Here is a 27,621-nt window from a genome sequence, read left to right as displayed (position 1 = left end):
ACAAATCATTTTCAATAAAAATTAATTAAAATTTGCACCAATCGCATTAATAGATATCTTTATATATCATAGTGACATGTCCGAAGTTTTCATCGGTGGGGGACCGAGCACTGAGGCCCCCACCGATCGCTAAAACGAAGCAGCAGAAGTGCTCGGGTGAGCGCTGTGCCGCTTCATTTATGATCGACTTTCAGCCGAGCGAGCGGTGTACGGACTCATAGACTTTCTATTGAGCCCGTACACTGCTCCAAGGAAAGCCAAACAGAATTGAAGCGGCACACGCTCACCCGAGCACTTCTGCTGCTTAGTTTTAGCGACTAGTGGAGGGTCTCAGTGTTCGGACCCCACTGATCAAAACTTCTGACATGTCAAAAGTTTTTTAAAAAGTTGTTACACTTTAAAGCGAACCTTTCACCTGCCCACAGATTTGCATTTGAGTGCAGCGTGTAATGGGGAGGGCTGCACAAACTCTGGGGCACTTTACATTTTTTTTCCTACCCTCTTTCCTTACTTAGATATCTGTGCTGTAATATTTGGCGCCCGATATTTAAATAACCCCATGAACTGCCAATAGGGCGGTAATTGGCAAGGGGGCGTGTAACATCGCTGTGACACTGCCCAATCCGCTACAGACAATGTCAACAGCAAGAGCTGGAGAGAGGAGATCATGTGCGTGCGCACGCTCTCACTCTTCAGCTCTCGGCAGGCAAGCACAAGACTGTGATCTCAGGTGAGAGATCAGTCTTATCGTCCTTGTCTGCCGAGAGCTAAAGAGTGAGAGCGTGCGTGCGCGCACAGCTCTGATGCCATGGAACAGAAGAAGAAGAATTCACACTCTTCTTCTCCTCTTGTGTTCCTTAGTGGTGGCGGAGCTGCGTGCACGCGCTCTCTCTCCAGCTCTTGCTGTAACGCTGACCGTAGCTGATTGGACAGTGTCATGGCGATGTTACACGTCCCCTTGCCAATTACCTCCCCATCGACAGTTCATGGGGTTATTTAAATATCGGGCGCCAAATATTACAGCACTGATATCTAAATAACGAAATAGGCTAGGAGAAAAATGTAAATTGCCCCAGGGTTTGTGCGGCCCTCCCCATTACATGCTGCACTCAGCTGCACATGTATGGGGAGGTGAAAGGTTCTCTTTAAAAGAAAGGTGTTATAATTATTTTTTTTTATTTGATATGTTTTATTTTATGGGCCTAATTTTTCTAATTATTTTAATATGTTTCCGAAGGTAGCTATTTATTCATATGTTTGTACGTCTGTGGGGGCAGCCAACTTTATTTTTATTTTTCATACTGCTAATTTTTGTTTTGCAGGTTCCGCTGGACCATTTGGACTACGTCGTAGATTTGTTGGACTACTTCGCTGATTTAAGCTTTATTTTTATTTTTTTTAATAAAATGGTTAAAGTGGATTGTGTGGAAGAGTTGTCATTTCAATAAAATACATTTCTTTATGTCTCTGTTTTTTAATACTTCATTACCGCCTTAGTAATGGCTGCTGTCTGATTGAGCGCGTCCATTACTAAGAAGGGGCTTAGTGTTAGCCAGTAATAAGGCTAGCACTAACCCCTATTATTACCCCGGTACCCACCGCCACCAGGAGTACTGGGAAGAGCTGTGTACGATCCAGCACCCGACCGTCTGAAGAGAAGGGCGGGTACTGGGGTGGCCGCAGGCTGGTACTATCAGGCTCGGAATTTGCAAAAACCATGGCCCTTCCCACCCTGGTAATGCTAGGCTGCTGCTGCTTTATTGTATCTGGCTGGTTATGAAAAATGGAGGGGATCTCACGTAATTTTTTTTCTATTATTTTTTTTTTTTTAAAGACGTGGGGTTCCCGCTATTTTTCACAACCAGCCAGATACAATACAGCAGCTGCAGCCTAGCATCACCAGGGTGGGAAGGGCCACGTTTTTTATCCCTTCCCAGCCTGGTAAAACCAGCCTCTGGCCTCCCTGCTGCCTTACCGTCGCTTCAGATGGTCGGGTACTGGATCGTACTCCCCTCGCGGCAGTGAGAACCGGGGTAATAATAGGGGTTAGTGATAGCTTTTTTACTGGCTAACACGAAGCCCCTTCTTAGTAATGGACGCTCTCAATCAGACAACAGTCATTACCAAGGCCATAATAAAGTATTAAAAAAAACAGACATAAGAAAAACTTTTATTGAAATCTAAACTCCCCCTTGCAACCCTCTTTCACCATTTTTTTTTTTTTTTTTTTAAAGTAGATCATCGGAGTAGTCCAATGAATCTACGACCTAGTCCAAACGCTCCAGCGGAACCTACCAAAAAAAAAAGCAGTATAAAAATTTTAAAAACTTAAATTTGCCACAATAGTCACTCAATATAACTATACTGTAATCACTTATATGGTCAGCAGATATCTTGTGTATAACTGGCATCTACCTCTATAAGGTCACTATATGGTGGTAATATTGGTCTATATATAGTGTGATTTATTCACAAACAGTATGGTGGGTTTTTTCTGACACTATGTTGTAGTAATATGTGATCATGGTTTGGTAGTTTTATTCAGTAACAGTATGGAAGTATTATTCAGTAATAGTATAAAGGTATTATTCAGTAACAGTATGGGGGTATAATTCAATAATAGTATGGAGGTATTATTCAGCAACTGTATGGGGATATTATTCAGTAATAGTATGGAGGTATTATTCAGTAACTGTATGGGGATATTATTCAGTAACAGTATGGAGGTATTATTCAGTAACAGTATGGGGGTATTATTCAGTAACAGTATGGGGGTATTATTCAGTAACAGTATGGGGGTATTATTCAGTAACAGTATGGAGGTATTATTCAGTAACAGTATGGGGGTATTATTCAGTAACAGTATGGGGGTATTATTCAGTAACCGTATGGGGGTATTATTCAGTAACAGTATGGGGGTATTATTCAGTAACAGTATGGGGGTATTATTCAGTAACAGTATGGGGGTATTATTCAGTAACAGTATGGGGGTATTATTCAGTAACAGTATGGGGGTATTATTCAGTAACTGTATGGGGATATTATTCAGTAATAGTATGGAGGTATTATTCAGTAACAGTATGGGGGTATTATTCAGTAACAGTATGGGGGTATTATTCAGTAACAGTATGGGGGTATTATTCAGTAACAGTATGGAGGTATTATTCAGTTACAGTACAGATTCAGTAACAGTATGGAGGTATTATTCAGTAACTGTGTAGGGATATTATTCAGTAACAGTATGGGGGTATTATTCAGTAACAGTATGGGGGTATTATTCAGTAATTGTATGGGGATATTATTCAGTAACCGTATGGGGGTATTATTCAGTAACAGTATGGGGGTATTCAGTAACTGTATGGGGGTATTATTCAGTCACTATGTGGTTATGGTGTGGTGGTATTATTCAGTAACAGTATGGGGGTATTATTCAGTAACAGTATTGAGGTATTATTCAGTAACAGTATGGGGGTATTATTCAGTAACAGTATGGAGGTATTATTCAGTAACAGTATAGGGTATTATTCAGTAACAGTATGGAGGTGTTATTCAGTAACTGTATGGGGATATTATTCAGTAACAGTATGGGGGTATTATTCAGTAACAGTATTGGGGTATTATTCAGTAACTGTATGGGGGTATTATTCAGTAACAGTATGGGGGTATTATTCAGTCACTATGTGGTTATGGTGTGGCTGTATTATTCAGTAACCGTATGGTGGTATTATTCAGTAACAGTATGGGGGTATTATTCAGTAACAGTATGGTGGTATTATTCAGTAACAGTATGGAGGTATTATTCAGTAACAGTATGGAGGTATTATTCAGTAACAGTATGGAGGTATTATTCAGTAACAGTATGGGGGTATTATTCAGTAACAGTATGGAGGTATTATTCAGTAACAGTATGGGGGTATTATTCAGTAACCGTATGGGGGTATTATTCAGTAACAGTATGGGGGTATTATTCAGTAACAGTATGGGGGTATTATTCTGTAACAGTATGGGGGTATTATTCAGTAACTGTATAGGGATATTATTCAGTAACAGTATGGGGGTATTATTCAGTAACAGTATGGGGGTATTATTCAGTAACTGTATGGGGATATTATTCAGTAACCGTATGGGGGTATTATTCAGTAACCGTATGGGGGTATTCAGTAACTGTATGGGGGTATTATTCAGTCACTATGTGGTTATGGTGTGGTGGTATTATTCAGTAACTGTATGGGGATATTCTTCAGTAACAGTATGGGGGTATTATTCAGTAACAGTATTGAGGTATTATTCAGTAACAGTATGGGGGTATTATTCAGTAACAGTATGGAGGTATTATTCAGTAACAGTATAGGGTATTATTCAGTAACAGTATGGAGGTATTATTCAGTAACTGTATGGGGATATTATTCAGTAACAGTATGGGGGTATTATTCAGTAACAGTATTGGGGTATTATTCAGTAACTGTATGGGGGTATTATTCAGTAACAGTATGGAGGTATTATTCAGTAACAGTATGGGGGTATTATTCAGTCACTATGTGGTTATGGTGTGGCTGTATTATTCAGTAACCGTATGGTGGTATTATTCAGTAACAGTATGGGGGTATTATTCAGTAACAGTATGGGGGTATTATTCAGTAACAGTATGGTGGTATTATTCAGTAACAGTATGGAGGTATTATTCAGTAACAGTATGGAGGTATTATTCAGTAACAGTATGGAGGTATTATTCAGTAACAGTATGGGGGTATTATTCAGTAACAGTATGGTGGTATTATTCAGTAACAGTATGGGGGTATTATTCAGTAACAGTATGGAGGTATTATTCAGTAACAGTATGGGGGTATTATTCAGTAACTGTATGGGGATATTATTCAGTAACTGTATGGGGATATTATTCAGTAACAGTATGGTGGTATTATTCAGTAACAGTATGGGGGTATTATTCAGTAACAGTATGGTGGTATTCTGTAACCGTATGGAGGTATTATTCAGTAACAGTATGGGGGTATTATTCAGTAACAGTATGGAGGTATTATTCAGTAACAGTATGGGGGTATTATTCAGTAACTGTATGGGGATATTATTCAGTAACTGTATGGGGATATTATTCAGTAACAGTATGGTGGTATTATTCAGTAACAGTATGGGGGTATTATTCAGTAACAGTATGGTGGTATTATTCAGTAACAGTATGGTGGTATTATTCAGTAACAGTATGGGGGTATTATTCAGTAACAGTATGGAGGTATTATTCTGTAACAGTATGGGGTATTATTCAGTAACAGTATGGGGGTATTATTCAGTAACCGTATGGAGGTATTATTCAGTAACAGTATGGGGGTATTATTCAGTAACTGTATGGGGATATTCAGTAACTGTATGGGGATATTATTCAGTAACAGTATGGTGGTATTATTCAGTAACTGTATGGGGATATTATTCAGTAACAGTATGGTGGTATTATTCAGTAACAGTATGGGGGTATTATTCAGTAACAGTATGGTGGTATTATTCAGTAACAGTATGGGGATATTATTCAGTAACCGTATGGGGGTATTATTCAGTAACAGTATGGGGGTATTCAGTAACTGTATGGGGGTATTATTCAGTCACTATGTGGTTATGGTGTGGTGGTATTATTCAGTAACTGTATGGGGGTATTATTCAGTAACAGTATTGAGGTATTATTCAGTAACAGTATGGGGGTATTATTCAGTAACAGTATGGAGGTATTATTCAGTAACAGTATAGGGTATTATTCAGTAACAGTATGGAGGTATTATTCAGTAACTGTATGGGGATATTATTCAGTAACAGTATGGGGGTATTATTCAGTAACAGTATTGGGGTATTATTCAGTAACTGTATGGGGGTATTATTCAGTAACAGTATGGAGGTATTATTCAGTAACAGTATGGGGGTATTATTCAGTCACTATGTGGTTATGGTGTGGCTGTATTATTCAGTAACCGTATGGTGGTATTATTCAGTAACAGTATGGGGGTATTATTCAGTAACAGTATGGGGGTATTATTCAGTAACAGTATGGTGGTATTATTCAGTAACAGTATGGAGGTATTATTCAGTAACAGTATGGAGGTATTATTCAGTAACAGTATGGAGGTATTATTCAGTAACAGTATGGAGGTATTATTCAGTAACTGTGTGGGGATATTATTCAGTAACAGTATGGTGGTATTATTCAGTAACAGTATGGGGGTATTATTCAGTAACTGTATGGGGATATTATTCAGTAACTGTATGGGGATATTATTCAGTAACAGTATGGTGGTATTATTCAGTAACAGTATGGGGGTATTATTCAGTAACAGTATGGTGGTATTATTCAGTAACAGTATGGTGGTATTATTCAGTAACAGTATGGGGGTATTATTGAGTAACAGTATGGAGGTATTATTCTGTAACAGTATGGGGTATTATTCAGTAACAGTATGGGGGTATTATTCAGTAACCGTATGGAGGTATTATTCAGTAACAGTATGGGGGTATTATTCAGTAACAGTATGGGGGTATTATTCAGTAACTGTATGGGGATATTATTCAGTAACTGTATGGTGGTATTATTCAGTACCTGTATGGGGATATTATTCAGTAACAGTATGGTGGTATTATTCAGTAACAGTATGGTGGTATTATTCAGTAACAGTATGGGGGTATTATTCAGTAACAGTATGGTGGTATTATTCAGTAACAGTATGGAGGTATTATTCAGTAACAGTATGGAGGTATTATTCAGTAACAGTATGGAGGTATTATTCAGTAACAGTATGGAGGTATTATTCAGTAACAGTATGGGGGTATTATTCAGTAACAGTATGGGGGTATTATTCAGTAACAGTATGGAGGTATTATTCAGTAACAGTATGGGGGTATTATTCAGTAACTGTATGGGGATATTATTCAGTAACTGTATGGGGATATTATTCAGTAACAGTATGGTGGTATTATTCAGTAACAGTATGGGGGTATTATTCAGTAACTGTATGGGGATATTATTCAGTAACTGTATGGGGATATTATTCAGTAACAGTATGGTGGTATTATTCAGTAACAGTATGGGGGTATTATTCAGTAACAGTATGGTGGTATTATTCAGTAACAGTATGGTGGTATTATTCAGTAACAGTATGGGGGTATTATTGAGTAACAGTATGGAGGTATTATTCTGTAACAGTATGGGGTATTATTCAGTAACAGTATGGGGGTATTATTCAGTAACCGTATGGAGGTATTATTCAGTAACAGTATGGGGGTATTATTCAGTAACAGTATGGGGGTATTATTCAGTAACTGTATGGGGATATTATTCAGTAACTGTATGGGGATATTATTCAGTAACAGTATGGTGGTATTATTCAGTAACTGTATGGGGATATTATTCAGTAACAGTATGGTGGTATTATTCAGTAACAGTATGGGGGTATTATTCAGTAACAGTATGGTGGTATTATTCAGTAACAGTATGGTGGTATTATTCAGTAACAGTATGGGGGTATTATTCAGTAACAGTATGGAGGTATTATTCAGTAACAGTATGGGGTATTATTCAGTAACAGTATGGGGGTATTATTGGTAATGTTGGTCTTACAATCTATGTAAATTACTGTGGTGGGGGCTGTGGGGAAGTGTGAGTGTAGCAGCAGAGTGTAGCAGCAGATGATCAGGCTAAGAGACAGTCTGTGAGTGGCATGTGATGTACTTTGACATGTAGGTGATACTTACGTGTGGGATGTGGGCCCATAACTTATGTACAGCCCAGGGCCTAAGATCATATTAATCCACCACTGGCATCGAGCCAGCACAGGCAGACCACTACAATACAGCAGGTAGAGCAAAGAAACCAGCCCAGGACGTGCCGCTTCAAAACAGCGCCAAGCGCGATCCGTCATGGACTGGCCTGCATGTAATTGCAGAGAGTGACGCCGCAAATGAGACTGGCTGCCGAGGAGAGATATGGGGCAGTGCAGGGCAGACTGTACTATTTGCACTGCACTGATTGGCAGTAAGAAGAATTCTTTAAATATTTTCCATACTTCAAACAGCACTTTAAGGCTGTGTTCACACTGAGATTTTTGCAGGAGGAAAATTCTGCCTCAAAATTCTGTTTGGGATTTCGAGGCAAATTTTGTCCTTCCTGCACGTCGTTTGCCGCGATTTTCACTGCGTTTTTCGCTCGCGGCCATTGAGTTCTACGGGCAAAAAACTCAGCGAAATACCTTTTCTCTGCCTCCCATTGATGTCAATGGGAGATCAGAGGCGTAAACGCGTGAAGATAGGGCATGTCCCTTCTTTCTCGGGAGGCATTTTCGGCCGGTATTTGACGAGTTTTGCGGAGCGGTTTCCGCGCCCAAAAACTCGTCAAAATACTCCATGTGAACAGGGCCTAACAAATAAACATCAAATGCTTTCCTATTTAAAAAATGTATATATTGCGTGTTCGATGTGTAAAGCTAGGAACGAGAAAACTCTCTGATAGATTTGGGGGGGGGGGCGTCTTTTTATAGTTCGCCTCAGGCGGCAGACAGGCTAGGTTCACCCCTGCATATATTATACTGTCTGTTAGACCCTGTATTTATGCTTACCACATGGCAGGCTTAGATACAGGACCCCAGCAGACTGTAATCTTATACTGTATACGATTACTGTCTCCCAGGGCCCTGTATCTAAGCCTAACCTGGAAGGCTTAGATACAGCATCCATGTGTGATGCTGTCTGTTAGACCCTGTATATAAGCCTACCACAAGGCATGCTTAGATACAGCACCCCAACAGACCGTAACGTTACACTTACCTCTTCGGCTCCAGGTGCAGCGGATGTCCTAACACCATCTAGCGTCATGATGTCATCCACGGCGCACAGCGTCATGACGCGAGAAGATGTCAGGACTTACGCTGCGCTTGGGAAGGAAGATGGGTAAGTATGTGTCCTTACTATACTAACAGGGGCCTGTGTATTTGATTACATAGGCCCCAGTTACTATAGTAACTTTTACAGATGTGGTGCGGGCGGCCGCGGTCCGGTCGCGATTGCAACCGCTACGACCTGGTCACAATTGCGACCGCTGTGACACGAATATGCCAGTCGCCGGGGATCCAGGGCATCGGTCCAAAGATCCAGGGCGTGGGCTCTGAAGGCCCGGTGCTAGCGACGCCCCTGCCTGTCACTGTCTCATGCTGCCTACTGTTGGGACCGTATATGCGTGCTGACAAGTTCCCTGTACGTTATTTCATGGTGTGTTCTCCATTTATTTATATATATGTATATATATATATATGTATGTGTGTATATATATATATATATATATATATATATATATATATATATATATATACATACATACATATACTTTTTTTCTCTTTCATCAATCATTTCAAATTCTGCTGGTTTTGTTTGAACCAGACAGTGTTTCTCACTCTGACATATAGCATATCAAAGAGAAAAAGGCTTAAATATAACTTTTACTTATGCATGTTAAAATTGTTACCTAAAAAAAAGGAAAAGAACAAAACATCGAAAAGACTTCTGATACGTATACTCAATGATCTGATAAATGTTAGGTGAGTATTCGGTAATGATGTAATCTTCATAGAATACTCCGGTATGTATTTGTCACAGATCTCTTTGTCATTAGAATCAGAGGAATCCGTATAAACCAAAGTCAGAATGAAAAAGAGCTAAATATATACAGCTTGTAAACTTGCGTGTCCTAAGAGTTTATGTGTTATTTATTGTAACAGTCGGGGTTCTCCGTACAACACCTCACATGTGAATTTCATGGGGAGTAATCACACTTTATTATCCAAAGATTTAGGACAGAAGAGGGAAAGAGATTATTAATTTAAAAAATATGAGTAAAAGTTATATATTAGTTCGTGATATGTGTTTTTTGATATGGCTATACTGTTTTGAACCAATTTTCTGTGATGTGTCTGACAAATGACCTAATAACTTAGTTTGTTTATGTGTAACTTTTTTCTGAGCTCCCGCAATGCAATTCTCTCTGCTAACATCCATTTACTTTTCTGTGAGCCAATAAACCATTATGCAATTAAAAAGTGTTACAATATATGTAAATAAAACTAGTTAGAAAGTTATATGGACTTAAAGGAACATTTTACAATATTCCTCTAATAAAGACTCCATCTTTGATATTGGCTATAAACTGTAGTCAGCAAATAAAAATATAATATTACATATTTTATCTTCATTACCTGTTAGTAAGTTGCTGTTAACAGATCTTTATTCTGCTTTATTTTTTTGTAATTAAGATTTGTGTGAATAACCATATTAACACATGAACATCCATATAGTCTGACTATTATATTAGGTATTTCTTAATGTGTTCTCTCCTGTAACTTATTTTATTATTACTGTATGAATGTACTATAATCAGAAAAACATATCTGACAATGGCAGCTTGTTGACTGTTTCCTGGAAGCTACAGAAGATTTGTTATTCAATGAAAAGGTTAAAACAAGCCCCAAAATGTTTTATAAATATATATTGTAAATATGACTACATAAAGTTAAAGATCTTCAAAGCTAGACCTTAGCTTTAGTAACATGTCAGAACTTTTGATTGTTGGAGGTCCACTGATCTCTGGAACAAAGGGGCAGAAGTGCTCTGCGTGTTTGGCTCTCCTCATAGAGCCAAGCAAAGCGTTGTACCATCTCATAGTAACTCCACCTGCAACTCATCCAAACAGAGCTGATCAAACTTTTATTTCAGCGTGGGACAATACAGCATTTTAGTAGTTTTGAAAAACAATAGTGACACTTTAAGAAAAACACATATATACTCACATTTGTATGAGGATATGTTCACACGACTTATATTCGGTCGTTTTTTGGGCCATAAATGGCCGAAAAATCAGAAGCAGAATGCCTACAAACACCTGCCCATTGATTTCAATGGGTAAAACGGCGTTCTGTTCCGACGGGGCGTTTTTTTTACATAAAAAACACAGCGAAAAAAGAAGTGCATGTCACTTGAGCCGTTTTGGGGCAGTTTTTCATTTACTCTATAGAAAAACAGCTCCAAAAACGGCCGTGAAAAACACGCGTTTCTTAAAAAAACTTCTGAAAATCAAGAGCTGTTTTCCCTTGAAAACAGCTCCGTATTTTCAGACGTTTTTTAGTAAGCGTGTGAACATACCCTTAGGGTGAAAAAGTAATCAGATCATATACTCAGTATATCAGTCACATTTTTGTGAGGTAACTTTTAATTAAAAAAAAAACAAAAAACGTTTTAAGGCAAAAATAAATTGCTGCTGCTTGTTAATGGTTCCTTTACAAACGTATATCTGCTACATGCGCACTACAGAATTCACAAATAGAAGATTACTTTACAAGAGAAGAATTGAATTGTACCAGCCTCTTAAAAGCTGAGTGACCTATAATAGACATGACAGGATTTCAGAATTGAAAAAATAACGGTTAAAATAAAAAATACTGCATATGACTTATGTATGAGAATTTTAAAGCCAGAACAATATACCTATTATATATATTCGTATGTCTACATTTAGTTGTGGCTTTGATGTAAAAAATACAAGTACATACTTCTTTTTATTAAAATAGTCCTATAACAATTTTTACAGAAGTTTGTCTGCAACACTTGATCCTGATGTCCTTGGTCTAGTGAGTGCCGACAGCAGTCAAGACTCCCTCCACAAAGCTCCAAAGAAGAAAGGAATTAAATCCTCCATAGGAAGACTGTTTGGTAAAAAAGAGAAGGCAAGACTTGGGCAGCTCAGTAAGGAATTTGGCCTCGAAGGTCATTGTTCTTTATCAGGATTGTGTTTCTTGTAATAGCATGGTTATGTACAGTGTGTTATAGATCTATTAGGGTATGTGCACACACTATTTACGGACGTAATTCGGGCATTTTTGGCCCGAATTACGTCCAAAATAGCGGCTCAATAGCGTCGGCAAACATCTGCCCATTCATTAGAATGGGTCTTACGATGTGTTGTGCAGACGGTCTTTTTTTTTACGCCCCGCTGTCGAAAGGCGGGGTGTAAAAAAGACAACCCGCGTCAAAGAAGTGCCTGTCACTTCTTCAGACGTAAATGGAGCCGTTATCCAAGGACTCCATGGAAAAACAGCTCCATTTAACGTCCGTAATGGACGCAGCAAAAAGCGCCTCAACATGCCATTACGGCTGAAATTACGGTGCTGTTTTCTCCTGAAAACAGCCCCGTAATTTCAGCCGTTACGGACGCTGCCGTGTGAACATACCCTAAGATCGCCACACTGAAGACATAGTGATATGTAAACTCCCTTTACAAGCTGTGTATCCTTACTCACTCGAGAAGTACATTGAAATGCTAAACTTTCTACTGGTCACTTGCCTTAAAGTGAATCTCCGTCTTTTTTATCACCACGTTATTTATTGGTCCAAAATTTTATGTTAATTAATTTCCTAATATATCTTTATAGTGGTCTGAACTCCCTTTTTATGATAAAGAGCACCACATCGCCTGCTTTGTCATAGATTTAAAAAAATAATATTCTGGCTATCGACAGTCACCACTAGAGGGAGTTTATGAACTAGCTGCATACTATGTTATTATTGGGTGGTGTCTGCAGATACACAGCATGTTCTCTTTTAAAACAATGGTGTAATTTATTAACTTTTCTGGCGTAAAAAACACAAACATACATAAAGTCGCCATTTGTAATAAAAATTGTGACTTTCGTGCCGTTTCTAAAAGTGGGTAGAGCTTAGCAGAAGTGATGGGCCCAACAAATTTATTATCATTTGCGCCAGAAACTGGCGTCAATTAAGGAAAAAAATTTGTGCTAGCTCCTGGCTGGCGTAGATTCTATTTTCTGTCGCACAGGTGGCCAGAGTTGTGCCTAATTTATTAAGAGGTGTTCATCACTTAATAAATTAGGTGAAATTAGTCTTCATATTAAGACTGGTATATGAAATGACAGTCTTAATAAATTCCCCCCTATGTCTATGCAGGGGATTTGGATCTCGGTGTCGGAAAAAATTAGCTCTGACCGCTACAATGATATATAAAGAGATTAATCCAGAATATTAAACCTATTAAATAAATAAGAAAAAAAAAAGTGTTTAAGGGTGAGCATTCACTGTAAGAAAATACTATTGTGCAGGATTTCCTTATATCATTTTTTTAGGACACTTGTCTATGTTATCTCATGTCTATGTTACCTTGTTTAATATTGAGAATGTATTGACGCACCCTTATTTTTTAAGCTCCCCGCAATTGTTTCCATTACTAGGAGGTTTAATTCCAATTTAGTTGAATGTGGCTTCTAGTCAGATTAATAGAACCGTAGAGATTTCAATACATGTTGAACCTTCTAACGAAAAGAAACAAAGGGAGCAATAATATAAACGTACAGAAATGTTAGTTTCTGCGCATATTGCAGCTGATTGTTGCTTTACAAGTATAACATGAGTTGCACTTTAAATGTATCCACAATTCATCTAATGAAGCAGCTAACCAAATACAGACAGTTATAGATATATATTTTCATACGGACAAAGGAAAAACTTGATATTTGGTAGTTGAGCTGTCATTCTAACATTTAGTCCGCCTATAAGCCCTAAATCTACTTTTGTAAAGTATTTATTTCAGAAAAAGATAGCAGATTATAGTCTCAGAACAAATTTAGAAACAATTTTACTGGTTGTATGGAAATCATCAAAAATCTCTGAGACCTAATACTTTAGCCACTCTACGTCTCTAACATTCATTTTTAATTCATTTAAAAAATTGTCAATCCATAACAACTTCTTAGCTGCTTGTAAAGTCTTCGTAGACCTATAGAAGTGCATATCCAAATACATAATGCAGAGTGTGTGTGGATAAGAAAATTGAAGGAATAGAGGCAAAAAAGCAAAAAACGGGCGTCTTCCATGCGCTACTGATCGGTATGATCATCCATAACACGTATATCCAAATTCCTCAAGGATAACGATGTAGTCAGTAATATAAGGATTTATTGGTACGAATATAAAACACAACTGTTTGACAGCGAACAGTTTCGAAACCGAACCGGTTTCTTCCTCAGGTAGTATATAAATAGATGGGTGGGGTGCCGGTTAAATAACCGAGTGAAAGGTCAGTTGAAGGCAAGAACTACCGGGTCGGGTACAGAGATAAAACACCAACTCAAATTACATATCGGAACGTACATATAATTACAACCGATTAAAATAAAGATAAAAAATATATATATATATATATATGTCCAATGAAAGATAATTAATTTCTATACATTATGGTTGGAAAGTGTCTGGCTGTTGAAAACATCCTATATTAAACCCGATTGAACGTATACATATATACAAAATTATACACATATATCATTATATTGTTTAAAAATATATTTTAAAAGTGAATTTAAAAGAGATTTTAAAAAGAAAAAAGATTTTTTTTTTTTAAAAAAAAAAAGGAAAACTTAAAACATAACTACCATTCTGACCCTTTTGGAATCTATATATATGGTTCATTTCCTGAGCGTAATTGTCATACAGAGGATTTAGCATACAAATGGAGTATCATCTTATTTATCGTTGTTTCTGAAGGTTATATTAAAGAATAATTTCTTTTTTTGCTCCTTTCATTCTGTTTTTCTATTTTGCTATATAGATTCGTAAGTGTTAAGCTAAAATAGTTTTTGTACAGATTCTATGTGTGTACATATGTGTATATACATTTTTATATATGTTCTTTGCATAATTATACTGTTTTCGTAAAAAATGATGATAATGCCAATTTTATCATTACACTAATCTTGGTGTTACTTTCAGAAGATCAAATTTTATGGTTTTTGTTGTTAAAAGGAAACAGGTTTTTTCTTTCAGTACGATCTTTGCCGATTCTTGAAGAATTTCCTATATATATAGTCACATATAAAGAATTTTTTATTTATTTACATATAAAGTGACTCGTCCAGAGTAAATTCGTTTTATTAGATTATGATCTCTGTAATTTCATTCAAACCTTCAGGTTTTAGGGTCTTCAATTTATATATCCAATAGATTTCCCTCTTGCACAGTGAATCGTATCTATCCGCTCGGCTTTCATTTATATGTTCAATCGGTGTAATATTAAAACATTTAAAATCATTGTTATGAAACAGAGTACAGTGTTTGGAGATACTGTGCAAAAGGAATTTTTTCTTGCAGTTGGAACGATGTTTGTTTAGTCGACAATGTAGAAATTGAATGGTTCTTCCCACATAGTGGAGACCACAAATACAGTCAATAAGATATATAACATAGTTTGACTGGCAATTTAACTGTGTTTCAATTTGATATTCATTTTTTGTTTGGTTTGATCTAAAAATATCTGTAGTGAGTATGCTAGAACAGCATAAACAATTCTTTTTTCTGCATTTGGAACTACCCTTTGTGTGTGAACTTGGGAACATAGTATTTTGTTGGAGCATCTTTTGTCTTCCAGGAAAGTTAATCCGACTCGGTGCTAAAATATTCTCTTAAAAGTTATCATTGGTTTCGTTGGTAAACTATTTTTTAAAAAAGGATCAATCTGTAAAACGTACCAATGTTTGTTCATGATATCTTTTATATTTTTATGTGCTGCATTATATTTAGTTATGAAGTTGAAGGAGAAAAAGTTTGTTTGTTGTTCGTCCTTCACTTTTTTTATGTCTATTGTATCACTCACTTCGATACCATTTGATAGTGTGTCCTTAGGGGGTAGACAATCCTCTTGGCTTAAAATCACTGTTTTTTTGTATGCATCAGAGAGGAGTTTTTTTGGATAATTTTTCTCTTTAAATCTTTTTTGTAAAATACGGCTTTGATCATTAAAATCTTTATTCAATGTGCAGTTTTTTCTAATTCTTTTATACTGACTATATGGGATGTTTTTTAGCCACTTATGGTAGTGACTGCTCTTGTAGCTGTTGCTATCAACTTTTTTGAAGTGTGTACGGGTAATGATTTTACTCGTGGTTTTGACTATTGTTAAATCCAAAAAATCGATTTCAATTGGTTGTATATTAAAAGTGAAATTTATCCCCCAGGTATTATTGTTTAGTGTCTGACAGAACTCTGTCGCTGTTATAAAATCACCTTCCCAAACTAGGAACAGATCATCTATGTATCTTCTAAATAATAAAATATTACTGTTTGCCCATAGATGTTGCCAGATATATTCTTCCTCAAACATTCCCATGAAGATGTTTGCATAGCTAGGAGCTACCCGTGTCCCCATAGCTGTGCCTCTTACTTGATGGTACAATTTCTGATCAAATGAAAAAATATTATTCTTTAGGATAAATTCCATACTATTGAAAAAAAAAATTTGTTTGTATAGGTAATAGTTCCGTATCCCTCTCCAGTCTTATTTTCAATTTTTCCAGACCCAATGTATGTTCAATGTTACTATAAAGTGCGGTCACATCCAAGGTAATAAATAATAAGTTTTCGCTCATTGAAACTTTATTTAGATCCCCAATTAATTGTGTTGAGTCTTTTAAAAAACTTGGGAATTCTATCACATATTTTTGTAAAATTATATCTAAGTAGTGAGAAAGGTGACAGGTGGGAGATTGCATACCCGATATAATTGGTCTCCCTGGGGGATTAGTTAGATTTTATTTTTATTTTTGGAAGGTGATAGTAAAAAGGCATGTTAATATTCTCAGGAATCAGATAATTTTTTTCTTTTTTAGCTTAACACTTACGAATCTATATAGCAAAATAGAAAAACAGAATGAAAGGAGCAAAAAAAGAAATTATTCTTTAATATAACCTTCAGAAACAACGATAAATAAGATGATACTCCATTTGTATGCTAAATCCTCTGTATGACAATTATGCTCAGGAAATGAACCATATATAGATTCCAAAAGGGTCAGAATAGTAGTTATGTTTTAAGTTTTCCTTTTTTTTTTTAAAAAAAAAAAAATCTTTTTTCTTTTTAAAATCTCTTTTAAATTCACTTTTAAAATATATTTTTAAACAATATAATTATATATGTGTATAATTCTGTATATATGTATACGTTCAATCGGGTTTAATATAGGATGTTTTCAACAGCCAGACACTTTCCAACCATAATGTATAGAAATTAATTATCTTTCATTGGACATATATATATATATATTTTTTATCTTTATTTTAATCGGTTGTAATTATATGTACGTTCCGATATGTAATTTGAGTTGGTGTTTTATCTCTGTACCCGACCCGGTAGTTCTTGCCTTCAACTGACCTTTCACTCAGTTATTTAACCGGCACCCCACCCATCTATTTATATACTACCCGAGGAAGAAACCGGTTCGGTTTCGAAACTGTTCGCTGTCAAACAGTTGTGTTTTATATTTTTATATTCGTACCAATAAATCCTTATATTACTGACTACATCGTTATCCTTGAGGAATTTGGATATACGTGTTATGGATGATCATACCGATCACTAGCGCATGGAAGACGCCCGTTTTTTGCTTTTTTGCCTCTATTCCTTCATTCATTATTGAGACTTCGCTTTCCAAGTTCTCAAATCGGGTCCTATGCTGCAATTTGATCCTGCCACCAACACACCGTGGAGGCTACCTATTTGGAATCTGCTACACTGGATGTTATGCTCACAGCATAACCGCACCAGGTGAGCATTATTTAACACCTTGTTCACACGTGTACCATCACAGTGTCTTGCACTATTGTGCGCTTTATGTTTTTTCTACCCTTTCCTGGATAAGAAAATTGGCAGTATTCCGACAATTGACATTTATGGTATAGCCAAAGGATATATCATCCATTTCTGATAGGTGGGAGTCCAACCTTTTGGAACACCCACCTATTGGGATAACATAGGTCTTATGATCATTATGCTCAGCTGTTCCCATAACTTCCATATACATTACTTTCATGGCGAGAGTATAACCCTTCATACTCTCATTTCCTAGATGTAATAACTTCATTTTATCTCGCGACAGGAGGGTTTATGGATGCAGATGCTGCAGCACAGGATTCTCTAGGGTTGAGCAAACTTGGAACACAAGCAGAAAAAGACAGGAGACTGAAGAAAAAGTAAGTACTGCAGTTTATGATAAATACTTCTAAATGCACCAGATTCTCATATTGCCAGCCAGAAATGGTGTTACTGTAACCAGGATAGTCATCCATGTTGCCCAATAATATAAAATGCCTATCCCATCTACAGGTAGATTGGGCTGCAGCCAATGCAGTAAAATCCCTGCATGTAAAAACATGCACTTATATGTTCTAGTTATATCGAATGCCAGATTGACTGAAGATGCTGTCACTATTTTATTTAAGTTTGTGCTGCCCCTTTACCACATGGCTCTCATAGGTTGCTATGAGGATGGCATGGTGTTTTAATTTACCCCAAAAATGTGGCAGCTGGTTTTCAGGGGCAGAGCCAGCAACAGCTAATACTGTTATTATTTAGTAAAACTCACCTCTTTTACAGTGGAAAAACGACTGCCCTTTAAAATCCTCTTCTTTATTCAAAATCCATAGCAAATAAAAAACAGTAAGGTTAACAAAAGAGAGACATACTTATATGTTACAGACATAAAGCCCTTAGTCATAGTATTATACATACAGTATACATATCTGCAACAGACAAGCTTAAAAGAAACCAATAAAAATCGACATAAAACATGAATAACTTTGTTACTTATGGCTGTACGTTTATCAGCTGCATCTCATTTATTTATTTTTTTTCTCATTCACAACCAAAGTGCTGGTTCCTTTTTTATTTATTTTTTAATTTTATTTTTTAATGTGGTTACTGAACATTTTAGGTCAAGCTTTATCTTTTAATAACAATAACTGGGGTAAAAAGGAGTGGCATTAAACGTTTTATATAGATTTAATCTGTGGAGAGTTGTACGAAAGTGTAGTTTTCCTTTAACATGAATGCAGGGGGTGGGCAAAGGAGGAAGCTACAGCCAATAGCTGCAGAGCAGGAAGTGATGTCAGAGAGGGGGACATCAATTTGGTAACCTCCCCTGTACAGCCCAGTAATATGCAGCATCTTTGTCCCTTCCTGTGTCGATAGTGCCTGTATAGAGCAACCCGGGACCAGAGTTAAAGAATTTATGGCTCTGGTATGTTAAATGACCCTAGTAAGCCGATTTACATTTTTCTTTTAGTGCCTTTTTTAAGTCTAGGAAGGACCATTTTTCTGTATCTCCTCATCAATTTCTTGGAAGAAAGAAGAGAGGCTGTAATCTAAGAGCATTGAGAGTGTAATTATATCAGCCCCGGATTAAAGCCAATAATTCCCTGCCGACAATTACCGTACTTCCTTTTTCCTTACGTCATAAAACCCTTGACTATAGTTGTTAGAAATCCGCGATATTGAAATGTAATCACTTTGATCACAATGTAAAGGATTATATATAAAATTGCTACATATATTTTAAACTATTGCTCATTTTCAAATATACAGTATAGATTTATTTTTTTAAATGGTTTTGTTTCCAGATGCTACAATATAAGCAGCTTATGGTAGAAGTAAGCAGCAAAGCAGTTTTACTTTTTATAATTTACTAATATAAGGAGTGTACATATAGCAAAATTGGTCCAAAATTGGAAACCAGGATGGCATATAGCTCTGGCTATGGCTCCCTCACCAGTTCGCTAACACTGATGTGATTATGGAGAGGGGATCCATGTACAGGTTCATATAGCCCATAGGAAAGGGTGATAAGACTGGCATCAGCTGGTCATGGCTCCCATAGAAGCTGCATTGGCTGCCTCTATAATTCAACCCTCTATAATGTAAAATGAGGGTTCATGGTCGTGTGCATGGCCCCATAGGAATGAATGGGGCCGCAATTCTCCCGTGGATTTTCGGGGGAATTGTGGCCGGAAAAGCAGGTTCGTGTGCATGCAGCCTTAGGCCTTATTCACACATTGCACATTTTGCATGCATTTTTTTTTAAGCCGAAAACAAAATTGTATTCAGAAGGGCAGACCTATAAGGCCTTCCTGTATATATTTATTCTGTTTGTGTTCTTGTATTTGGCTTTTAAAATACATGCAAAATCCATTTCATATTTTTGAATGGGGTTTTTTGTATAGCAGGTCCATGGATTTCTGCAAGCCATATTCAGATGAGTGGGAGAGTTGCTGAAATTTTTGCGACCAATCTGCCGCGTGTGAATTTACCCTTACACAGTTGTCATTTCCTTGAAATATTGACAGCACACATAATGGGTCACAAAATGTTATTGTTTGCTCAAATTTTGGACAATTCTATCAAAATGAATTCACCTTGGATTAATCAGCCTAGACTATATCTTTCCCAAACGTTTATTAGTCTTGTTTTGAGGCTCATTTGGTCAATGAAGATGTGCTTTGCCTTTTTTTTTACTTTGTAGAATTCCACCATACCACAATATAGAGAGTTTTTTTTATCATTGCTGTTTTTTGTATCCTGCAACATGCATGTCTATATGCACTATAATGCCTCTTAACCCCTTAATGGCTTTATTTAAGAAAGTTTTCACAAAAATTTCAAAAGGGATACAGAAAGGAAAAAATAAACGGGGAGTGGAGCAGACATATAAAATTGAGAAATTTCACAAAAGAATACATTCGCTCAATGAGTCAGCCACCTTTGTATCAAACCTATGAACGAACAGGAGTTAAGCCTCATGCACACGACCGTAAAAACACCCGTTATTACGGGTCGTAATTATGACCCGAAATAACGGGCTCATAGACTTCTGTTGGCCACGGGTACCTTCCCGTTTTCTCACGGGAAGGTGCCAGTGCCGTTGAAAAAGATAGAACATGTTCTATTTTTTTATTTTAGGGGCCGTGCTACTATACTTTTTATAATGGGAGCACGGCTCGGGAAAACGGCCGGCTGCCCATGGCCGGCCATGCCCGGTCATGCTCGTAATTACGAGTCGTAATTACGAGCACTGTCGTGTGCATGGGGCCTTATGCATATGAAAAAAACATCAAAACATACGAAAGGACTGCATATCCACCTAAATAATATATAACAGTGGGAAAACCAACAGGCATTAAGACAAAACTCACATTTCTACCAGAAGTAATCATAGCGCCAGCTAACATCAGGTAAATGATAAGGGGAAGGAATGAAATGTAAAAAGAAAAAGAGGAGAAAAAATAAAATAATAAGAGAGACAGCCTAGACAGACCAGCCAAAGGTAGTATATATGACTGTAGCCTATCAAGCCTATGCAGGCCAAATTCTTCCAGACAAAACGGTCGGCCTATTTTAAACCTTAATGACCAAGCTATTTTATAAGTTTTTATCATCGCATTCCAAGAGTTATAACTTTCATAACCTGTCATTTACAGCATGATCTCGCGAGATTACGCTTGCTCTGCTGTAACTACCACAGAGACATTAACGAAGTGCCAGCATTGTGAATAGACATCCTGTGGAATGTCTATTCACTGTCTAAACACTTCAGTATCGTTAATGTGTTTTATAAGACAGCACATAGCGATCTAAAAGGATCCCTATGCGCTGACTAAATGAATGGAGAGAAGTGTATGACGCTGATTGGTACAACGCACACTTGGTCAATAGTAAAACATACCCAGTTGTCCACTGAGAAACTCATTAGCATAAAGCTAAAATCGCTCCTAACGTGGTGAAAATAGATTGTTTTTTTTAAACAAAAAGCACTGCTGTCACCTACATTATAGCGCCGATCTCCTTATGTAGGAGATAGGGCACTTATAATATGGTGACAGAGACTCTTTAACAAACTACAGATGTAGGAATCTTTATCTTGACTTTTAATACATTAAATACACTGTGTCAAGAAACTTGAACTTGTGTTGTGATAACAATGCAGCAAGTTATCAGTCAAGATAGAGATGGCTACCTCCGTATGGTTGCCTGACATTGGTTGTGCCATAAAGCGCTATATGTTCTAGGGACCTATTTGAGATTTTAATGGAGTACGGTATATTGGTCTGGACAGCAGCTGTTTATTAACTGTGTATTAAGGAGGAGGAGGATAATAACAACTTAATAATACAACTATAATCAATAATATGCAATCAAAGTGACACAGTCGCTATTGAAATAAATATCAAAGACTAGTCATTTAAAAATTGAATTTACTTATTTACATTTCTCCCTTAGGGATTTTATAATATTTCTGAAACTGCATCCAAAAAGGAATATTACATGACTAGAGCCGCCAACAAAGCAATGCATTTTATCTCCAGATAAATGAAATATCTCCTTTTAAATAACAACAAAGCTGGTCAGCCTAAATTCTAGATTGTAATTATCAAACCGTCATCACTGCCATAGCTTTATTTTCTTCATCTCTTCTGTCCTTTTTAAATACACAAAATCAGATTGAGGTGCCTGAAAATGGTGGAATCGTAATAGTTTGGCTCTGTACTACTAACATAAAACTCCAGGTTAAAGAGGTTGAACACCTTCTGACAACTGACCACACACCGATAAGCCACTCCGGTGGCAGGCACCGGATGTTGTGGCACATAATGCTATGTACGGAGTCCGGAAGCAGTTGGCTCCGTACGTAGCATAGCGGCCATGCTGCAGAACTGTAGGTCCGCTCCTATTCACTTGAATAGGAGCAGAGCTGCAATACTGCAGCTTGGCCGCTATTCCACAGCTGGAGCGAACTGCTTCCGGCTTGTACGTCTGGTGCACAGAGGCACCGGACCAGCTGATCTGTGCGGGGCCTGGGTGTCGGACCCCCACAGATCATGTACTGATGACCTAACCGGTGGATAGGTCATCAGTTGTCAGAAGCTGGAAAACCCCTTAGCATTAAGAGACAGATTTCCTTCTTCAGTTATATTTAGTTATCTTTGAAGACCCAACGTCAATAAATTTAATCAAAAGCCTCCCTTAGAATTTTTCGACTGAGCCCTAAAGCAGCAACACATCAGCTTGAGTCCTCACTGAGATTTAAATTAATAAAGTAGTGGCAAGCGTTAAAGGCAAGGGGTCAGGTCAAAACTGAAACAGCACTTTAAGGGTCAGTTCACATGTTGCGTAAATACTGCGGATTTTCCATGACTTATTCAGCTGCAGAAAATCCGCAGCATAATGCAGTAGCAGCAGAGTGAATGAGATTTAAACAAATCTCATCCACACGCTGCGTAAATGCTGAGCGGAAAAGACGCTCAGAAATTGACATAGTGCGATTTTTAATTTGCAGCATGTCAATTGTGTTTGCGTAAACGCTGCTTATTTGTTGCCCGATTTTCCCATTGAATTCAATGGGAGGTAAATCCCCCAACAAATAGCAGATGATGTGTTTTTTTTTGCAGCGGAAACGCAGCGATTTTGCCGCAAAAAATGTAACTCAGAAATAAAAATTCTTAGAATTACCCAGAATTCTGTGTTACTTCGTCCAGACCGGCCTCCTGGGATGACGTTTTATCCCATGTGACCGCTGCAACCAATCACAGGCTGCAGCGGTCACATGGGATCAAACCTCATCCCAGGATGCCGGGCAGCAGGATGGTGTAGGGACACGTCGCCATGACTTCGCAAGGTGCAGTTTTCCACAGCGGACATTCCGCTCGAAAAACTGCACCACAATTTGTTGCGGTTTTTAGGCCGTCATTCCCTGCAGTGCACAGGGCGGATACGCTTTTACGCAGCGTATCGCCCTGTGTGAACATACCAGAAGGTTGTTGTTCCGTATTCAAAGACGTTTGAACATGTTCAAAGGGCAGGGTGGAGACATAATTGTAAGACAGGGCTCACACACAGAAGTCAACATGCTTTTTTTTGCCACAAGTCGCAGCAAAACGACATAATTTTGCTGTGATTTTGCGGGAAAGCAGCATATCCGTTGTGGCAAAAAGTCACATTTTGAGTGCGCCGTCTGAACCCAGCCTTCAACTTAATTTTTTTTTAAATACATAAGGCTAGAAATTTATTTACAAGTCACCTGTATTAGAATTCCACTAGGGTTTTTGCACTTGATCTGCTTTTAAGACTCAGGGGCGTAACTAGGAAAGACTGGGCCCCATAGCAAACTTTTGACTGGGGCCCCCCTTAGGTGACGCATGCAGCCCCCTTATAGATAGTGCCCCCTGTAGATTGTGCTATACAGCCCCCTTGTAGATAGTGCCATACAGCGCCCCCTGTATATAGTGCCACTGGGCCCCCCTCCCTTGTATATAGTGCCACACAGCCCACCCTTAGTAGATAGTGCCACACAACCCCCCCTTTAGTAGATAGTGCCACACACAGCACTCTGTAGATAGCACCACAGGCCTCCCAAGTGTAAATAGTGTCATACAGCCCCCCTAGTAGATAGTGCCACAAAGCCCCCCTTAGTAGTGCCACACAGCCCCCTTAGTAGTGGCACACAACCCCCCTTAGTAGTGTCACACCTCCCCTTGTGTATAGTGCCACACAGCCCCTCCTAGAATATAGTGCCACCCTGCTCCCCCTTGTGTATATAGTGCCACCCTGCTCCCCCTTGTATATAGCGCCACCCTGCTCCCCCCCCCTTGTATATAGGTATTCACCTGAGGAAGGGACCTGTCCAGTCCTGAAATGCGTAGTGCTAATTTTAACAATAAAATACCGAAAATTCAACATATCGATGTACTTACTTACTGGTCTGGCGCCGTGTCCCGAAAACTACAACCTTTTCTTCCAAACTTCCTGTTCTCATCTACCCCGGTACCCATGGGATAGCAGCGGGTGGTAGCCGACACTACAAGAACAGATTGACTTCAGTTTTCATTCTAAGCAGTAGCGTTGTGCCTATAATCGCACAACGTTATCAGGTGAGCAAACCAACTTACCTTCTATTGCTGCAAATCGCTTCTATACCATATTGCCTTAGATGAGCGCCGTTGTCTGCCTCCGCCCCCTTTTCATATATATCCCTTCTATATAGTGACACCCTGCTCCTCCCCTTGTATATAGTGCCACCCTGCTCCCCCATTGAATATAGTGCCACCCTTCTCCCCCCTTATATATAGTGCCACACAGCACCTCCTCCAAAAAATATATTGTACTTGCCTTGCTCCATTCTTGCAACAAACGGAGCGCTGCACAGGCTCCGGTTGGGACACAAGTGCAGACCAGCCTTCACAGCGTCTTATAGGCTGCAGGCATAAAGTGGCCTGCAGCTTCAGGGCCAATTCTAGATTTTCTGCTGCCTGAGACGAATATTGATATCGCCCTGGCTGTTCTACATCACTATCAGCCTCCTAAAACTCTTGTGGATGCACCGGTGCCTTGTACTACCCTGGCATGTGCAGTGTACACCTCGCTGCACGGTGCATGCCCAAGTAGTAAAAGGCAATGGCGCATCCGAGAAACTTGTATCAGCCAGGAGGATGTAAATCAAATAAATAAAGGTGGGCTTGGAGGCAGGACTTTGTGACTCTTCAGGATGGCAGTACCGCCCCATGACTTTTTAACGAGTATTTAGCATATAGTGTGTGCTGGTTTAAAAGCTGATTTTATAGATTTTGCTGCATCTGAAAAAAACATGCATTTGGAAATTTTGTCAGGTCATGTATTACCGCATAATGGCGGTTCAAGGGGTTAAAACTACCGGACAGGTTCCCGTTAAATATTCAATGAATTGAAAACAATTCCATCTGTCCTACAATTTTGTTATGATAAATATATCCTATATAATTACAGCATCAGAACCAAGCTCATACACATATACTTCACGAGAGCCAAGCTCAATACATATATACAACACCGGAGCCAACCTCCGTACATAAATACAGCACTAGAACCAAGCTCAGTACCTATATACAGTACCAGAACCAAGCTCAGTACATATATACAGTACCAGAATCAAGCTCAATACATATGTACAATACCAGAACCAAGCTCAGTACATAAATACAACACCAGAACAAAGCTCAGTACATAAATACAGCACCAGAACAAAGCTCAGTACATAAATATGACATCAGAACCAAGCTCAGTACATATATACAACACCAGAACAAAGCTCAGTACATATATACATCACCAGAACAAATACAGCTCAATTTAGTGCAACCCCTGCCGTATAGGTTTGTATGCTGGGAGATTCTGTTTCACAAAAAAAATCATATCATAATCAAACCACCCATGATCTCGTTGCATATCATACAGTGACTACAGTACTGATTAGAGGCAGAATAAACATTTACATTAAGAGCTCGTACACACGCTGCGGAATCTGCACGTTTTTTTCCGGCCGTAATTTCGGAAGGAAAAAACGCAACAGAATATAGCAGCAGCAAAGTGGATGTGATTTAACAAATCTCATCCACACGCTGCATAAATTTTCCGATCCGAAATTGATCTGCGGTGCGTATTTTTCGGACCGCAGCATATCAATTCCTGCTACGAAAAGTGTGCAGAATTACTGCGTTTTTCAGAGGAGATGTCTCCATCTCCTAACATTGGGAAAAGCGCAGCAATTTACGCATCATTTTCTACCGTATAAACCGCAGGAAATGGTGCGTTTTTGCCGCAGCGGAAAGCTTTTGAGTGTTCTCCATCTGGTCCAGATCTCTAAGATGATTTCTTCTGGGCACAGCCTTTCTGCTGTTTTCCACTCAGATGTCTTCAGCTTCTCACTTTTAAAACATTTCGGCACCTATAAAAGAAGATAAAATTCTCAACACCTCTAATAATTATAGCGCCATACACTGCACCTCTAATTATAATGACACCATACACTGTGTCCCTCATTATAATAGTACCATACACTGTGTCACACATACACACACACACACACACACACACACACACACACACAAACACACACACACACACACACCATGCCCCCTGTACATAAGGCCCCATAGCCCCTCTGTAGTGACCCCCCATAGATCCTCTGTAGATAGTGCCCTACATATAAATATCTGTAGATAGTGCCCCACATACAGCCCCTGTAGATAGTATTCAACTATGGACTCCAGAGCTGCAAGGCAATAGTGCTTACCACTCAGCCACTGTGCTGCTATACATATAGCTCCCCCCCATAGATGGTGCTCCACATATAGCCCACCTCTGTGGATAGTGGCTCACGTATAGCTCCCCCTGTATATAGTATCCCACATTTAGCCCACCCCTGTAGACAGTGCCCTACATATAGCCCCCCTGTAGGTAGTGCCCCACAGGTAACTCACCACTGTATATAGTGTCCCACATATAGCCCACCCCTGTAGATAGTGCCCTACAAATAGCTCCCCCTATAGATAGTGTTCCACATATAGCCCACCCCTGTATATAGTGTCCCAAATATAGCCCACCCCTGTAGATATTGCCCTACATATAAATCGCTCTGTATATAGTGCTCCACATCCCGACATATAGAGCGCCCCACTGTAGATAATGCCACTCACACCATCTGGTGGCAATGCACCATCTGGTGGCAATGCATATCTGCTGTCTTCTCAGCAGGTCTGCTGGGACTGAACGACGCAAGCGGCGCAATGACATCATCGCGCCGCTAGCATCGTTAAAAGGCACTGATTGGCAGGGCCGAATGACTTGCCCTGTCAATCAGCGCCTTTCAACAAGCCCTGTCATCACGCCGCTTGCGTCGTTAAAAGGTTCTGATTGGCGGGGCAAGTTATTTTTCCCTGCCAATC

The 27,621-nt window shown here is 38.6% G+C and overlaps 1 protein-coding gene across 8 annotated transcripts in view; it reads left to right on the top strand.

Annotated features, from left to right (window-relative positions):
- The window catches only part of PPFIA2 (PPFI scaffold protein A2), a 373,500-nt gene that overhangs the window by 306,624 nt on the left and 39,255 nt on the right, over positions 1-27,621 (top strand). For 5 of the 8 annotated variants that reach the window (XR_012882381.1, XM_075856789.1, XM_075856787.1 and 2 more), the window contains 2 exons: positions 11,624-11,799; positions 17,973-18,066. Coding sequence is in view for 7 of the 8 variants with exons in the window: in XM_075856789.1 (XP_075712904.1) it covers positions 11,624-11,799; positions 17,973-18,066 (270 nt within the window). In the remaining variant the exon portion in view is untranslated. The remainder of the gene's footprint in view (positions 1-11,623; positions 11,800-17,972; positions 18,067-27,621) is intronic. The other 3 variants (XM_075856792.1, XM_075856788.1, XM_075856793.1) reach the window with 1 other exon arrangement.

Source organism: Rhinoderma darwinii, chromosome 3, assembly GCF_050947455.1.
Source record: "Rhinoderma darwinii isolate aRhiDar2 chromosome 3, aRhiDar2.hap1, whole genome shotgun sequence".
NCBI lineage: Eukaryota > Metazoa > Chordata > Amphibia > Anura > Rhinodermatidae > Rhinoderma > Rhinoderma darwinii.
This window is presented reverse-complemented; position numbering and strand designations above follow the sequence as displayed.